Raw genomic sequence first — 16,849 nt, 5'->3', positions numbered from 1 at the left:
GGAGATAGGCCCATAGCCATATAAATTGCTTTAACCTCCCGCATCCACTGGATTTTATGAGATTTATCCGAATCTCTAACCTCAAGGAAGCCTTGGGCATACTGCAGGAGTTCCGGGTTCATCTTGAATTCTTCTTAATGTGATATGGACATCTAAACTGTCTACACTCTTACCTCTAAGCAGGTTGTGTTGATTAAGTGTTCTGCCAACATCTCTGTTGCTTCAAACCAAAGTCTCATTATTATATAAGCACTGGAATGTCAGTGGAAGTAAGATTAAATGGATTCTTGTATGTTGCATACAACTCGCAACATATCACTCTCACTAAATTGATCAATGTATCTTCTAAATATGTTCTGCGGTCTTACATAGCAATTCAATACTTTGGTATGTTTGATAACCCTTTCAACCCAAATCTACTGGAAAGCTAGCCGATATAGTTGTTAACCTTGGCAACATGCTTCCAAGGTGTGCTTTAAGAGAACGATTGGCAAGAAATGCGTAACCTCTATGTCTAACCAATAGCATCTAGATAGCCTTGTTCCACACATATGTGATACCTAGACTAATCGTCCATTATCAAACAACCTCTGATGCCCAGTTCTCTGGGAAGCTCTATAGTCAATGCAACTATAACTCTGACTGTTGTCTTAAAGAATGCAATTATAACAATAAGCATTGCACTAGAATCACGTATGCCCTAGTTCATAGTTATATAAGAATCTGTTTGCTGATCATGACAGAAGTTGTATTTTCGGTAAGGCTGTACTTACCAAATCTACTTTGCAGATAGCTCTGATGGGTCAATGCTCATGGCTTTCTCCACTCTAGCTGACATGCAGGGGGATTAAGAGCCTTGGTGCTCTCACAGGAAGGAGTCGGATGAACTCTTTTTTTAGTTGTTTATTCTGTCTTCTGTCTCTCAATGCCCTTCTCTCTCTTCCCTCGTTCCTTCTCTTCCAGTGAAATGTTGTCATCGGCTTCTCCAGTAATCAGCCGATTCTCAAAACGACGTACTAAACCTTTCTAATGTTTGAACTATGCTGTAACACCGTCACTGAGTTACACAACCTTATCGCAAGCCAGGAAAGCTCACTCACAACAAATACCACACTAATAAGGATACAATTCAAAACTCACTGTATGCCAATTAGGGTTATAAAAGCTGCTACCATCCTATGCAATACTATAGAGTAAATATTTGCTACTATAGATAAATGACCAGATTTTAAAAGTTCTTTGCCTGAACACGAAGAGCGTTAATTACCATGTGAAGAGCAAATATTTTAGAATTTTGTTACAAAGTTATAGGGGTTATAATTAGGGGTGGGCATAGTTCGCGAAGTAGCGCTACGCGTAGCTATGCTAAGTGCACTTCGCACTACGCGTAGCACTACGCGAACTGCTTAGTAGCATGTTCGCACTGTGCAAGATGTTGTTTTCAATGATTGCACAGTGCGGACAAGCATCCGGCACTGTGCAATCATTGAAAACGGCATCTTGCACAGTGCGAGCTGTACTTTTCTGCCGCTAGAGTAGATTTTTACTCGAGCTGCAGCTTTCTCAACGCAGACTGGTAGTTTCGCGAGTGGTCACGAGCATGTGCGACCACTCACAATGTGAAACCTGACCTCCCCGCGTTGAGAATCTCGCCGGGAGGTTTATTTTCCATGCTCCCGATCAGCAATTTGATGTTGCTGATCGCTAACAAGGAAAAAGTCTCGCGAGGATGTCATTTTGCTTGCTCGCGGTCGCCAACTTGACGTTGAGGACTGCGAGCAAGCAAAAAATAACCGCTGCACTACACTACGCTACGCATGTTTGCACTGCGCTGCGTAGTGCAAATTTCGCAAACTACGCTAGCGTAGTGCTTTGTCCAGGGTTAGTTATAATCCTTCTAAAGAAAACCAGAACGGGTCCCAGGGACGTCTTGCAATTCAAATATAGTTGGATAGAAGATTGTTTTAGTTCCCCAGCAAGCAAAAAGAAATACATGTCTCCAAAAAAATCAAACATCAAAATTATTTTGCCAGACAATGATTGTTCATTATGGTGATTAGTTTTAACAGCAAAAACTCTAACACTGAATTTTATATTATCAACAAATATGTTCCTAATTATGATTGTACCTGAATTATAGTCTTCCCAAATTAGGTTATTTCCGAAAAATCACACCTGCCCTAGCTCAGACAAGACTATGGCCATCACATAACGTATTGTGGACCTCAGACAGGCTACACAAAGTAGGCCTCCTTGATTTCAAGCTCTGCTGGAATTGCATGGTGGAAGCAGGTGATAAATAAAACATGCAGTTGTTCTGCAAATGCCAATGCTATCTGCCTTAAAATAAAAGATTTCATTAAAAAAATACTTTAATATCCACGTACTTCTTGACGTCTCTACAGCATCCCAAGGCATCTTTGCATGCCAACCCACTTCTCACCTAAACCAACCAAATCTCCTCTTGATTGAGCTTCTCGAAGTACTGGGCACTAAACTGATCCTCACAGAAAGGATAAGCTCAGCAAACTTATCTTTCCTTTCATGGTGGGATTGCCTATACTTCATTAGAAGCACAGACAGCACAAACTATTCAGTCATACTCTCTACACTCATCAAAGAAACTGAGAAACCTTTGACATCTACTTATAGAAAAGCAAACCTCCTTGGGTGCATTCCAATAAGAAAAGTATATCTACTAGGACAATTTACCTAGCTCCTATAGAAACTATACTGAACCACAGTGAGAAGGGTAAATAATCCTGACCTATTAACTGGCCAAGTCAGTGCAACACTTTCACCTTTGCCCTCCTTCCTCCCCTCCCTCTCCTGGACAACTGCTCCTTTTTTATTTTCCCGATCTCTGTCTCCCAGGATAATGAATTCCTACTTCCAGGTACGAAATACGCTTTATTAATGCAACATCAATTTACGGGAAGGAGTAATACGACAGTGTGCTGCTTAGTCAGAGTCAACCTCATACAGTCAGTCTTCATCTTTTGGACTATAATTTTGACAGGATTATAATTAAAAGGTAAGGCTCATTGCCTGATGGATCAGTTCCTGATAAAATATTTTGTGATGTCCTCATCCACAAGGTTCGGGTCATGTATTTCATGTGGGCACCCAAAAAGCAACATGTTTCCATTTTCAAGTACCACTCCCCACATTGTAACCCCAACTCTCCCCCTCCTCCTTTAACGCCCCCCGCCCCATAATCCATCGCCCATGTATGGAGTTCCTCCTGGTTATTGCATGTCCGCACAACTTTTATACCCCTTCTGACCAGTTCCTAACTGCAAGAACTGCCTGGGGACATTCTGGCCTGTAACAATAATGGCAGCAGCTGGGAATCTCGCGATACTCCTAATTTAGGCCATAGTGTTTGTTGAGGTTATTAATGTTTTCTGCACCAGAGCAAAATAAATTCTGCAGTCTTCTGCTCTGGCATTTTAAAAAAAAAATTTTTTATTGATGAGTGGATAAAGGGTTAGATGACCATTTTGGGATTTTAGATTAAGAACATTTAGGACATGAGTCCATCACTGGCTGAATATGTTTCAGTTCTGGTCTCTACGTAGCAGGAATATTTATTTAGGTTTGTTTCATTACAGATGTGTCTGTTTTCTTAGCTCTTCCACACAACATAATGTTAACTTGATTTCATTGGCTTCATTCTAGAATGGTGCTTCAGTTAACATTTCAAATAACAAGGGAAATACTGCATTGCACGAGGCAGTAAAAGGGAACCACGAGGTTGTGGTGGAGGTTCTTCTTCGCTATGGAGCCTTGGTGCACGTCTGGAACAAACAGCAGCGCACACCCATGGACTATGCACAGGAGGTACTGTAGCCATCTTCCATCTTATAACTTGCTCAGTCATATTCCTCCAAATCCCGATGTACTACTCTGCTGTAGGTCAAATGGTATTTAAGCACATCTACATTTTAAGGTGAACTGTTTGTTCTTTTTAGCCTTCTGTATTGTGAATATTGAATTGTCAACAAGAGGCACGTACACAACAATATCACAATGATCTATAGCAGTAAGTCTACAGATGCATTATATGATTTAAAACATGCTAAGGATTCACAAAATGTAATTTTTATTTGCCTCTAGGAGTTCCTTCAGGTACCCCCATTTTCTCCTTTGCATCCAATAGGGAGATGAACCTTTGTATCTGTGTTTCCTCTGTGTAATTATTTTTGTGAAGGTTGAGGGAATTTTATGTAGCACAATGTACACCTTCACCTGGCAATGAGTTAAAATTAGGAAAGCCAGGTTTTTAAAGCTTTCTTGAGAGATCTGGAAAGTACAGTTAAAAGTTAGCTGCATGAATAAGGGCACACTGAATATGGGCACAAAAAGCTAATCCACCTACCGGTATTACAGCATGGTAGAATCTCAATGGAAAAAGTACAGGACATCGAAGGGTAGAGGGCTCCAATTTAAAAAGTAAGTTGCAGTTGAACCATGTGTCAGTAGTCTGAAAGACATTGTGAAAAAAAAGGCAAACATGAAATAACCTAATTTTTCTCAATAATAAACACCAATATGTTTGAGCAATCACAGGTGTCAAATCTTCAGTTTCACCCTATTTTAAAGGTATGTATTCTGGACCATATTCAGACAAGATAGTGACTTTTTAAAGAGTCCCAGGTATACATTGTTACCTTAATTGAACCTGAAGCAAACGCACATGGTTACACTGATTTACACAAGTTAAAAGTGAGAAAGGGAATATGTTAAATAGAGTATAAAGAAGCAACTCTTATGTGACCTCTGTGATCTGTAGATAAAAGCACAAGTGAGAGTCAAACAAAAAACAAAGGTTTTTGTCAACAGTCAATGAAGTTGTGTAGAAGTCCCTTGGATCCAGGTCGGGGAATCATATACCAAAATGTAGAATGCATAGTTGTAAAAAAAATCGCCTACATGTTCAAGTTGATTGATGGAAAGCCACCTTCAGATAGTTGACGGAGTGGCTTTTATGTCAACTGTGGTCGAAGGATTCCCAGATGTGAGGCTGAGAGAAAGCTGGATTTTGTCAGCATACATGAAACACTTAACCGCAAAAGACTGGAGCTGTGTCTTAAGAGAACATTGTTAAATATTTCGTTAAAATGCCAGAATCCTGGAGATCTCATACATAGATTGCCCGTCTGAAGAAGTTAGACTGCAGCAGCAATAAACATACACCTCCAAAGAAGGGTAAAGGTTGAACCATTAATGACTGGCATGAGACGGGTTAAGACTATTGTGCTTTGGGCATACCTGTGAGGCAGCTGTGCTGCAAACACAGTGTGCTCCACCTTAGCTGCTCTGCTAAATAAGGCTTATGGCTAAGAGTGCAAGGTAGCCTGCCTCTAAACACTATGTAAAGTCGAATGTAGAGTTGCATGATGGTGTTAATCATCACCTAACAGCAAGAAGTTGAAAAGTGACTAAATGAAGCTCAGACTTGAGCTGGCCAACCCCTCTGGAGTGCCTTCAGGCTCCACAGGTTCCGCAAGTACCACAACTGGATTCCCACCGGCAGGTCTGTCCTCCGCGCCAGCCAAGCCATTAGTTCTGTTTGGATTCCGTTAGGCTTCGGTCGCGAGACTGCAACCTTCCCATAGCTGGTCCCAGTGACATCAATCCCGGGGCTACCTACCTCATTATCATACCCTACTCCAGTACAGAGTCGGACTGGCGTTGCTGGATGTTAATTCTGGCGGTGGCCAGAACTCAAACTTCAGGGTCCGAGCCAGGGCCTACTTTCTTTGACAGGCCTTGTCAGGTGTGAGGTTGGAAGGGATCAGAGAAAAGAGAACTAGTACGAGGAACTGGTAGAGGCCAGTGGTTTGAACACCTTCCCAGACACCGGCTTATTTTCTACTCCTAGTTTGGCTACGGAGGAAAGGGCTTCCTTTGTCATAGTGGCGAGGAGGGTAGATGAGGTCCTTGATCTAATGCTGCCCTGACAAACGTCTTGAGAGAGGGGCTTCAGCTGGGAGTCGTCCCACAGAACCTCTCCTCCCATTTAATGAAGCCCTTACAGATGTCGTCCTCAGAACTTGGGTCGAGCCCTTCACAGGGGCTGCTGTGCATAGGGCGATTACACACCACAACCACCTTGCTCCTGGGGATCCAGCTTTCTTCCACCAGCACTCCACCCTGGAGAGTCTGGTTCTGCAGGCCTCCACTTGCAAAGTGAACCCTAGCCCCTTCCTTACCACATCACTGGATAGGTAATCCCAGAGGCTGGACACCTTCGGCGTGAGGATGTTCTCTTCTGCCAGCCTTTCACTGCGGTTGGTGAACACCACGTTCCTGTTGGGCGGATATTGCTACACAGTTTGGGATTCTGTTGGGCAAGTGCTGCACATAGTTTCGGAGGAGGCCTAAGCCATCCTAAACCAGGATATCGCTGATTTCGGGGACACAGCACAGTTCATCATAAGCAGTGGAGTGAATGCAACCATCTCGCTAGGCAGAATGATTGTGTCAGTGGCACTCCAGCGTCATGCCTGGTTGAGATCTATTGCCATTTTGGGTGATGTCCAGGCATCCCTTAAAGAGATAGTATTTAGTGGCCTCTTTGGCGACAAGTTAGTTACCGCACTTGAGCGCTTTAAGGACAACAGGGCCACTGCCTGGTCATTAGGACTCCCATAGCCCTGCTCCAGCCCCACTCAACCCTTTCCACCATCCATGGCTACAATAAGAGCTACCAACCGCTTCCCTTCCTGCCCAGCCACCAAGGCCAATAGGTCTCCCAGTCCTGTCATGGCTGCGGACATAGTTCCCAAAATCCCCGTGGGACCCAAGGCCAGAGGTCTGCCAAACCACTCTCCAACCCTCCAGCAGCCACAGCCTCCAAATCCTTTCAGTTTTCCCTCTTATCATCATGGGCAACTGGTCGGCAGCAGGATCCAGCACCACCTGTCCCGCTGGTAGTCCATAACCTTGGACAAATGGGTGCTCCAAATTGTTCAGTGAGGTTTCACCCTTCCATTCCCCGGAATCCTGCCAGCCATGCCACCATCCTCAGATCAGCTCTCAGAGGACCACCTCTCTCTGCCCTGTCAGGAAGAGCAGGCTCTTTTGAACAAAAGGCAGCGAGTGTGCCGGCATCAGAAGGAGGTCTTGGTTGCTGTTCATGCTACTTTCTGGTTGCCAAAAAGGAGGGCGCCCTCTTCCCTAAATAAGAACTGCACCCTCTCAACTACTTTCTGAAGAAGGAGAAATTCAGGGTACTAATGTTTGCTTAGGTCCTGTCTGACCTGGACCCTGGAGACTGGATGGTAGTGTTGTACTTGCAGGGCTTCAGACCTATCCTCCGGAGCGGCGAGTCCAGGATATTTAGGCTACGTTTGCGATGTTTAAGTCTTTATCCTGGATTTCAGTGAGACAGATTCTGAGGCTGCTGGGCCTCATGGCCTCCTTCATCCTGATGGTTACGGATGGCTGCTGACATATGCGGGCTCTGCACTAGGACCCGATGTTCCAGTTGGGCGCAGCATGAGGGTAATCTCTCTGACCTGATCCAGATAGCAGAGGAAACTGCAAAAGACTGCATTAGTGGCTGATGAACTGCAATTGGATCAACTGAAGACCCCTCTCCTTTCCCACCCAGAGCGGACTATGGTGACGGATACGCCAATCACTGCTGGGTTAGGGTGGCCATCTGGGAGAGGTGGGGATCATAGAACTCTGGTCTCTGGCAGTCTCTCCGCTCCAGATCAACCTGCTGGTGTTCTGAGCAATTCGCCTGGCATTGAAAGCCCTTATTACTCCCATTAAGGAAAGGCTAGTTCAGGTGTAGAGGGACAACACCACTGCCAGTTGATATTGCACAAGCAGGGCAGGATGAGGTCGTGGGACCTGTGTCAAAAGGCTCTGCGTCTTTTGACATGGCTAGAACGTCAGGAGATATTCTCGGTTCTACAACACCTGGTCAGCTGTCTGAATGATAGGGAGGACAAACTCGGCCATTGATGCCTCCTGGATCACGAATGGCTTCCCTGCCTGGAGGTACTGCAAGGTCTCTTCTACAACTGGTGAAAATCTTGGATAGATCTGTTCACCTCAATCCAGAACTCACAATGTCAGCACTTCTGTATGCTGGAGTTTCTGAAGCGGTTCTCGCTCAGACTCATTTCCTCTCGAGTAGAGTTCAGGGCTCCTGTAGGCTTTCTGCCGATACCACTCCTGTTGAGATTTCTCAAGTAGATCAAGAATGACCAAGCCCAAGTTATCCTAGTGGCCTGGATTGGGCAAGGAGAGTCTGGTATCACGAAGGGCTGAGCGTGAGCATCTTTTCTCCTATCAGGCTGCCCCTTCTGGAGGATCTCCTGGCACAACAACAAAGCAGGGTCCTGTACCTGAACCTGCACACTCCTCATCTACATGCATAGACAATGAGTGGCAACAGTTGAAGGTGTTTGAACTCCCTCCCGAAGTATGCAATGTCATTCTGGCAGCCAGATCTCCCCACACTAAAACTATTTATGCCTATGGGTGCGGAGAACTTGTGGCTTGGTGTACTGTCAAATCCATTGATCCTATGTCTGCATCCTTGTCTGAAGTCCTTTTGTTTGCCTTTTCCCTTACCCAGCAAGGCCTTCCTTTTTTGCAGCATTTACAGAAAAGCAGCGACCCCCTGTACGTACCTTCCTGACTCTGGGAAGCCTCTATTAGATGAACAAGTTACTTACCTTTGGTAGCGCCTTTTCTGGTAGAGAGACTGTCTATTCGCAGATTCCTTAGCGGACCCTCCCATCCACCCTGCTCCTGCGAACTCATTTTGTTGGGCAATAAATATCAGCATTCTGTCTTGGCACCATGGTTCTGGCAATAAAATGTCACGTTAAGTAGCTGATGTCAGCTCTCAGGCAAAGCGCGTGTCGCACCCAGGGCAGATTACGCCGCCGAAACAGATGCAGAGGCAATTCATGCCACCTACCGGCACGCAGAGATACAGTTTGAAAATGTCCGGATCCAATCTGACGCCTGGGGAATAATTTAAGGTAAGGAGTCTGCGACCTGATAGTCTCTAACAGGTAAGGCGTTATCAAAGGAAAGTAACTTGTTCTTCTAGCTCAAACGACTGGTATGTATGTATTTGAGCTTGTAAAGCGCACTGCTACCCATCCGTAGGTTTCCTGGCGCTGTATAACTCTGGGGAACCCGTCCTGGCTTTCCCTGTGGGATGGTCCCTGCTGGGAGTCACCAAGGTGGAGCCAGGCATCCCCGGAATTGATGGGGCCGTTGTGGAGATTAGGCAAGCTAATGCCCAGAGTTGCCGAATGGAACCCCTGATTAGAGTAAGTACCGAAGCGCGAATTATCGAGTCCGCTGACCCAAGTCCACGACCCTGCCGCGTCAGGAATTGAACCCTGGTATCACCATACAACTACTCAAGGTTTGTTATAGAAACCTCCACAGATGTTTCTATAACAATCTTAAAAGAATCTGAGTCATCTGTTTGGTGTGGCACTAGAATATTGGTCAGAATATCTTCAGACATAAAAATTGTGTCCTTAATATCATTTACAAAAATATTGTCCCAGTGAATTTAATAATAAAACATCTAACCCAAGTGGGATGACATTTCTGTAAACCATATTTAGGCCACAATATTTATGGCAGACGGTATTTCTGTATACTGTATTCTGATATTCAAACCACCGTTTCATCATCTTCACCATTCTTCATATACCATCCTCTGCAGCTTTGCACAACCTTGTCTGCCAGAATTTAAGATGTTAAATGGAGCTGCTCAACTGTTTATAAGACTAATGAAACTGGACTCCCAGTTCCACAGCTCAGTTGAGGTGTGCAGTTTACAACCGTTTTAATGAAAGTGGACACAGATTGGGTTTGGCAATCAATTAGTCTGGCATTCGTTAATGTTTTCTAAAAATTTCTATTATGCTGGTTTACTGAACATTCTAAGAAGCTTTTTGTAAAATCTAAAATTACGTTTTTTGTTTGCTGTTTTCTTTGTCTTTCTGACAGTAATTTGAAATGTGATTTCACCTCAGTTTCTGTTGTCAGATTTATAAAGAACTGTAACTGAGCCAGTTCTATACGTTCACGTTCGCCTTTGACCCTTGCGCACAGGCGAGTTAGGATATTTATTCATCACAAAGTGATTATTTCAGGATGTAAACCACCATTGGAAAATGAATGCACGTCTAAAATGTCTTTTATCTTGGTTACACAAAGGTTTCTTGGGCAGTTTTGGGGAACACAGGTATTAATTTATATTTACATTGTTTGTATTTGTTTAAGAATTCTAAGATTATGAAGCTACTACAAGCTGCCTCCGCAAATGGAACCTCTGTACCAGTGGAAGAACCAGTAACAACAAATATTCAGAGGCACAATGCCAAGATAAGGAAGAAAAGTAAGCATTTTTTTTTTTTCGAAGTCCCTGCTTTCCGCCCTATGCTGTACTCCATGCCTGCACTTAGGAAGGTGTCTGTGGCCTTTAATTAAGAAAGAAAGGTTGTGTAAGTAGATACTGCTGTGAGTGGATAACTGGTATAGATAGCCTGGGGTTAATCTTTCCAGCCTAAAGATTATCTGCCTAAGGTCAAGGTTATGTCCTCAAGTGTAAACCTCTCAGAAGGTCGCTAGTGCTAATGGAATTTAAAAAGGGGTTATGGGATTGTAATGTTAGCTAGTGGCAAAGATTTGTTTTCTGTGAGTGTTATTTAGAAAGTTTCTTGTGTACAGTTGTAGTCGCACTTTAAGGTGTCTAATTCTGTTGTGTTGTACTTGTACCTCAATTATTATGCCTGATATTTTTTGTTTCAATTCGAAAAATTGTCAAGAAATAAAGAAATAGACACTTACTTGGTATTATGGGGCATTTCAAACTAAGCCCAAGCAATTTTCTATTTGACTTATTCACCTCAATGCCATGCATTAGTAGTGCTCTTTGACCACCAATGGCCTCTTAGGTTTGACACAACCTTTGTGCCTAACCTGTCAACAGACTCCTATATGGTTCTAAGGAAAGGGCAAAGAGTGGAAACTGCATTACGCAAATAGAGCTACAGAAGTCATGTTCACTCTGCATTGGATGCTGTTTTCATGATCTCTTCGGTCAGCGTAGGAAGCAGTGCCAGCAGTAACAGCCTCCCCAAGGGTCAGCCTAAATCTGGAAATTCTTGCAATAGCTCCTGCCTGAAATATGTGCCACTTTTGATCTCTTTTTTTTTTTTTTTTTTTTTTTTTTTTATATTAAACAGATCTTTATTGACAGCGTAGCCATTGACAGCACCAGCATGATCACATGAGCATCAGTTAAACATCACATATAGCTCCAGATACACAAACTCAAGTAAGTGTCGTTAGTACACAGCCTTAGTGCCGGCATCCCGGAGGCCCGGCGGCAAGGTAGGAGGGAAGTTGTGCAACAGTGTCAAGCGAGTACTCCCAATACCAGCAGTGTACTGTAGTGGTGTGTCAACTGACAATCCGTTTGTCCACTTGCTAGATAGCGATCCAACGTCTAGGTTACTCTAACAAAAAATGTAAACAGTCCCAACAAACCCCCCCCCCGCCCGCGCGTGTGTGACTGTGTGCCTGTCTAATCCCTCCCGACTATGCTACCTCCCAAGCGTCCCATCCCCGTGTCCCCCTCCTGTCCCCCCCACAAACCTACTCTAGTAAAGCCATCCATCATCAACTCGTCAACCGGTACTCACAGCTACCCTCAGTCAGCCAGGGGCCTCTCCCCTCCCACCTCCCCCGTGTCCCCGAGTTCAGTATGGGCTTCGATCTCCACTACCCCGTCTTGCAGCTCCACCTCCTCAGCGGAGTCGGAGTCTATCTCCTCACTTCTCTGCTTGTACTCTTTGTAGAGGACCCAAAAATTCTTTGGCCTGCTTCTGGGTGGAAGGAGGTCGCTATACAGCTCCGTCTGGGTGCAACAATACTGCAGGTCTCGTAGCCATGCAGCTTTGGTGGGGAGGGGTCCCCTCATCCAGCATGTCGCCACCACTCGCCTGGCCAGGAGCAGCGCCAGGTCCACCAAACGACGCAGTCCCGGGGCCAGAGGCCTCGAGTAGCCGAGTAGCGCCAAGGCAGGGGCTCGAGACAATGGCTCCCCTAGTATCCGCTCAAGTTCCGCAAAGACCTCAGCCCAGAATGCCTGCACTCCAGGGCACAGCCATGCCAAATGGAAAAAATCTGCCGCCGGAGTCCGGCAGCGCTCGCACTCGGCCGATGTGCGGAGGCCATAGCGGTGTAGGCGGGAAGGGGTGTAATACACTCGTTGTAAAAATTTGAAATGCACCAGGCGGTGCCGACCGTTTAGTGAGATCTTGCGCGTGCTTGTGCAGCAGTATCGCCACATCCCGTCGTCTATGGGAGATTGTAGGTCTGCCTGCCAGGCCTCCCTGGCCTTCGACGGTTGCAGACGCTGCTGTGTCACACCAAGCTTGTTAAGCCGTGTGATGAGTTTCGCCGCGGAGGTGGACTGCAGTATATAAGTCAGTTCCGGGATCTCTTCAGGTTCCTCCAGCTCTGGTCCCAGTAGTTCACGGAAGGCCGAGCGGAGCCTATGGTATTGGAATTTTTGCAAAAGAGAGTGTCCCGCCCCGGCGACTGGTAGCTGGTCCCAGGTTTTGAGCACGCCTCCCTCAAACATGTGTTCCATCTTGGTGACGCCAAGAGAACACAGCGCTTTGATCACTCCCTTCTCGCCGAGCGGATCGAGCCAAAGGGCCCACTCCACCGGTAACAGTGGGGAGTAAAGTAGTGTACAGGCCCGCGCACGCACCAGGCAGTTCCAGGCATGGTTGGTCGCTTTCAGCGAGACCATGCGGCCAGTTGCGCGGTCCGTAGGCAAGCAGACAGTGGCAGGGAGAGGGAGCGGAGCTGCGAACAGCCGCTCCAGTATAAGATGCGGGACCCGCGAGTCACCATGTACCCAGGAGTATAAGTGCGACGCCTGGGCGACTCTGTAATACCGTTCTAGGTCTGGTGCTCCCAGTCCCCCCATTTCGCAGGGCAGGGTCAAAGTCTTCCAACTAACCCGAGGCTGGTTCCCCCCCCAGGCCAGTTTCACCAACACCGAGGTGAGTTGTCTAAAGAAGGACTTAGTCAAAACCACCGGCAAATTGAGAAAGAGGAACAAGAACCGGGGGAGCACCACCATCTTTATCAGTGCAATCCTACCCGAGAGGGAGAGGGGGAGACGAATCCACTGATCCACATCGTCCACTAGTTTGTTATAGGCAACTCCATAGTTATCTCGAACAAGGACTTCCGGGTCCGAATGAAGTTGGATGCCCAGGTAGCGAACTGAGTCAGCGGACCACCGCAGTGGGTAGTCCATGTCGAATTGCCGCGTCACCGGAGTGAGCGGGAACGCAATCGACTTGTCCCAATTCACTTTCAGGCCCGATAGTGAGCCAAAACGGACCACCTCTCGGAGGACCGCAGGCAGATTGACTTCCGGTTCTCTGACATACAGCAGCGTGTCGTCTGCGTAGGTTGAAATCCCTATTTTGTATGTGGGGAAGCTAATCCCCTCTAGGCTGTGATACTCCCGCATGGCGCACGCCAGGGGTTCCGCCACCAGAGCATAAAGTAGCGGCGACAAAGGGCAGCCCTGTCGGGTGCCTCTGCTTATGTCGATCGGGTCCGTTACCCTGTCACCTAGTCGGAGCCTAGCGAAGGGACGATGGTACAGCGCGCCAACCAGCTGAAGGAACTGTTCGCCCAGTCCCAACTTGCGCAACACCCGAACCATGAAGGGCCATTCAACCGAGTCGAACGCCTTCTCCATGTCCAAAAAGATCGCCAATGCGCTATTATCCTGCCTAATATGTTGCATCACGCCCAACACTGTCCTGATATTGTAGGTCAAGTTCCTGCACGGGACAAACCCGGACTGCTCCGGAGCGACCAGCCCAGGGACTAATAGGGCCAGACGAGTAGCCAGGACCTTTGCATAGATTTTGGCGTCTACATTCAGTAGACTGAGGGGTCTGTACGAGCCGCAGAGATCGGGGGGTTTACCGGGCTTGGGGATGGTGATAAGCAGCGCCTCGCGCATGGTGGTCGGCATTTCCCCGTTCTCGCAAATGGCATCAAAGAGTGTGAGTATGTGTGGCAACAGTAGGTCCTGAAATGCCTTATAAAACTCAACCGTAAGACCGTCCGACCCCGGCGCACTACACGAGCGCATGCTCGCCAGTGCCTCTAATATCTCGTCTCGGTGGAAGGGGGCCATTAAGAATTCCCTGTCTGAATTCTTGAGGAACGGCATGGCTAAATGGTCTAGGTAGTCATCCATCTCACCCTCCACACCCCGTGTTTTCGTACGGTATAGTTCCGCATAGTAACTCTTGAATGTGTGGAGGATCTGCTCCTCGTCAGTCACCGTGTCCCCCTCCGGGGTCTTCAGGCCCTCTACGACCAGTGATCGTCTGGTGTTACGAGCCATGCGCGCAAGGAGCGCTCCAGGCCTCTCACCCTCCCCATATTGTCTCGCCGTGGCGTATTTGCCCATGTAAAGGACCTCTCTGTCCGCTAGCGCTTGAAACTCAGACAGGAGCTGGGACAGGACTTCAGCTCCGGTCTCGCCGCCCAGTCGCAGCTGATCCGCCTCCAAAGCAGCCATCTTCGTCTCCAGTGTGGTGAGGTCCCTACGTATGGCTCTCAACACTCCAGAATGTTTCGAAATTGCCACCCCCCTGATGTATACCTTGAATGCCTCCCACACCGCGAAGAAGTCCTCCACTGTGCCTACGTTCTCAGTAAAGAACTGTTCTATAGCCTCCGCCAGTTCCCCCCTGAAGGCCTCGTCCAGCAGTGCAAAAGGCGGGAACCGCCATGTGAAGGCCGGGATCTCCTTTCTGGGAGTTGCGAGGCGGAGGAGAATAGGAGCGTGGTCTGAGAGTGTGCGTGGGAGGACCGTGCACGTGTGAATATTATTAAGTACCAAGGGAGTTGCCAGCCAGTAGTCTATCCTGGTGTGAATGTCGTGAAATGCAGAGTAGTGCGTAAACCCACCCGCCCTCGGATGTTTTCCCCTCCAGACGTCCAGCAAGTCAGATTTGACCATCTCAGCCGCCATGTATTTGGCCGAGGCAACAGGTCTGCGGGCAGGTCCCGCAGAGCGGTCTAGCGACGGATCAAACACAAAATTAAAGTCCCCGCCCCAGAGTACCCAACGTTGTGCGTGTGTTCTCGCAATAGCTGCCAGGGTCTTGAAGAATTCAGGGTGGTCATAGTTAGGGCCGTAGACGTTCACCAGCAGCATGTCCAACCCCTTACCCACACATCTCGCCAGTACATATCTACCGTCTGGATCCGAATGTACCGGAATGAGCCGCAGTTGTGACTTCGGGTTAACCCAGATTAACACCCCGCGGGCATGTGTAGTGAAGCCCGCCGCCACAGTGTTCCCCGATAGCCCCCTGGACCTAAGCATTCTGCTGGAGAGTGGTAAGTGTGTCTCCTGCAGCAGAGCTATGTCAACATGGTGCCTGTGTAGGTAGTGGAGAACTTTCCGTACTTTGCGGAAGTCGTTCAGTCCCCGCACATTCCACGTTATTAAATTCAGTCCATTGCGGGCCTGTGTATGCGTAGTCGGTGTGGTATTAGCCATTGTCAGGTGGGAACAGAGCGTGGACCAATAAATGGGATAATGCGGGACACAGTAGGACACCCCCACCCACGTTCGTTTTCCGGTGCCTGCGGACATGAACAGCAGGGCACCCCAATTCACACACATCACTGGCAAACCCCGTCACCAACCCCAACCAAACTTCCCCTCTCCCCTCCCCAGAAGCGTCACCCACCCCAAGAACAGTAACCCACCCACAGCCGACCTCCCCCAACCTGGCCAGGCAGACCCCACATCCCCCCCCCATGAATCCCCAAACGGTGTGGAGTCAAATAGTCCGACACCCACCTCGCAGTGAACAAAAGAAAAGACCAACCAAAAGCTCAAGGGCAGAGCGCACCAATGCAGTTCACCCCTAACGGTATCAAAAGTGTTCGAGTTCTGCTCCCCCTCAGCTCCATGCAAATTTCAGTGCTCAAGGCTGGTTTAAAAGTGTCACTCAGCACCCCTTCGTCCAGCCACCCCGGCGTAGTTTATATTGCCGCGAGGTACATACCCCCTTACCAGCGCCATAGAGTAACCAGGTTGTCCGGTCCAATTGCGTGGTTCAGGCGCTATCTCCAGGCCGGGGTGTCCCCAATGTCCGGGACCGTGACCTGGTGCCCGTGTGCAGAGTCGGTCCCATCCCCGGTCGCCATTCAGTCCTGTTCCTCCAGGGATACCTCGTCCCCGTCCTCCCGGCTACTCCGGCTCTCCTTCCTCTCCCGCATCCAGGTTTTAAGGGATTTGTGCAGTTCCTTCGGGTCCGTGAAGAAGTGTGACTTCCCTCCAGTGTTGATCCGAAGCTTGGCTGGATACAACATGGCGTAGTCAAGGCCTAGCGCTCTGAGTTGCTTCTTGTATGGCGCGAACTGTCGCCGCTCCTCTTGCACCTTGGCGGTGAAGTCCGGGTAGAGGGAGACATTCATGCCCTCATGCTGAAGGCTGCCCTTCTCTCGCGCCACTCTCAGAGCCGTATCCCGGTCGCGGTAGTTGAGTAGTTTCGCGATGATGGGGCGAGGTGGCAATCCAGGCTGGGGCTGCGGGCCTAGCGTGCGGTGTGCGCGTTCCACAATGAACATGGGGGAAAAAGCTTCTTCTCCCAGGAGTGATTTCAGGAGTTTCTCCACATAAAGTTCCATTTTCCCCGTTTGCGTGGATTCTGCCACACCCGTGATTCGCAGGTTGGATCTGCGGGAACGGGCCTCCAGGTCCTCCGTCTTGTCCCTTATG

At 48.0% G+C, this 16,849-nt stretch overlaps 1 protein-coding gene across 3 annotated transcripts in view; it reads left to right on the top strand.

Annotated features, from left to right (window-relative positions):
- Positions 1-16,849, top strand: part of ANKRD27 (ankyrin repeat domain 27) — a 582,242-nt gene that overhangs the window by 501,525 nt on the left and 63,868 nt on the right. For all 3 annotated transcript variants that reach the window (XM_078670366.1, XM_078670365.1, XM_078670368.1), the window contains 2 exons: positions 3,682-3,843; positions 10,282-10,396. In XM_078670366.1, coding sequence (XP_078526492.1) covers positions 3,682-3,843; positions 10,282-10,396 — 277 coding nt within the window. The remainder of the gene's footprint in view (positions 1-3,681; positions 3,844-10,281; positions 10,397-16,849) is intronic.

Source organism: Lissotriton helveticus, chromosome 12 (assembly GCF_964261635.1).
Source record: "Lissotriton helveticus chromosome 12, aLisHel1.1, whole genome shotgun sequence".
NCBI classification, from domain to species: domain Eukaryota; kingdom Metazoa; phylum Chordata; class Amphibia; order Caudata; family Salamandridae; genus Lissotriton; species Lissotriton helveticus.
This window is presented reverse-complemented; position numbering and strand designations above follow the sequence as displayed.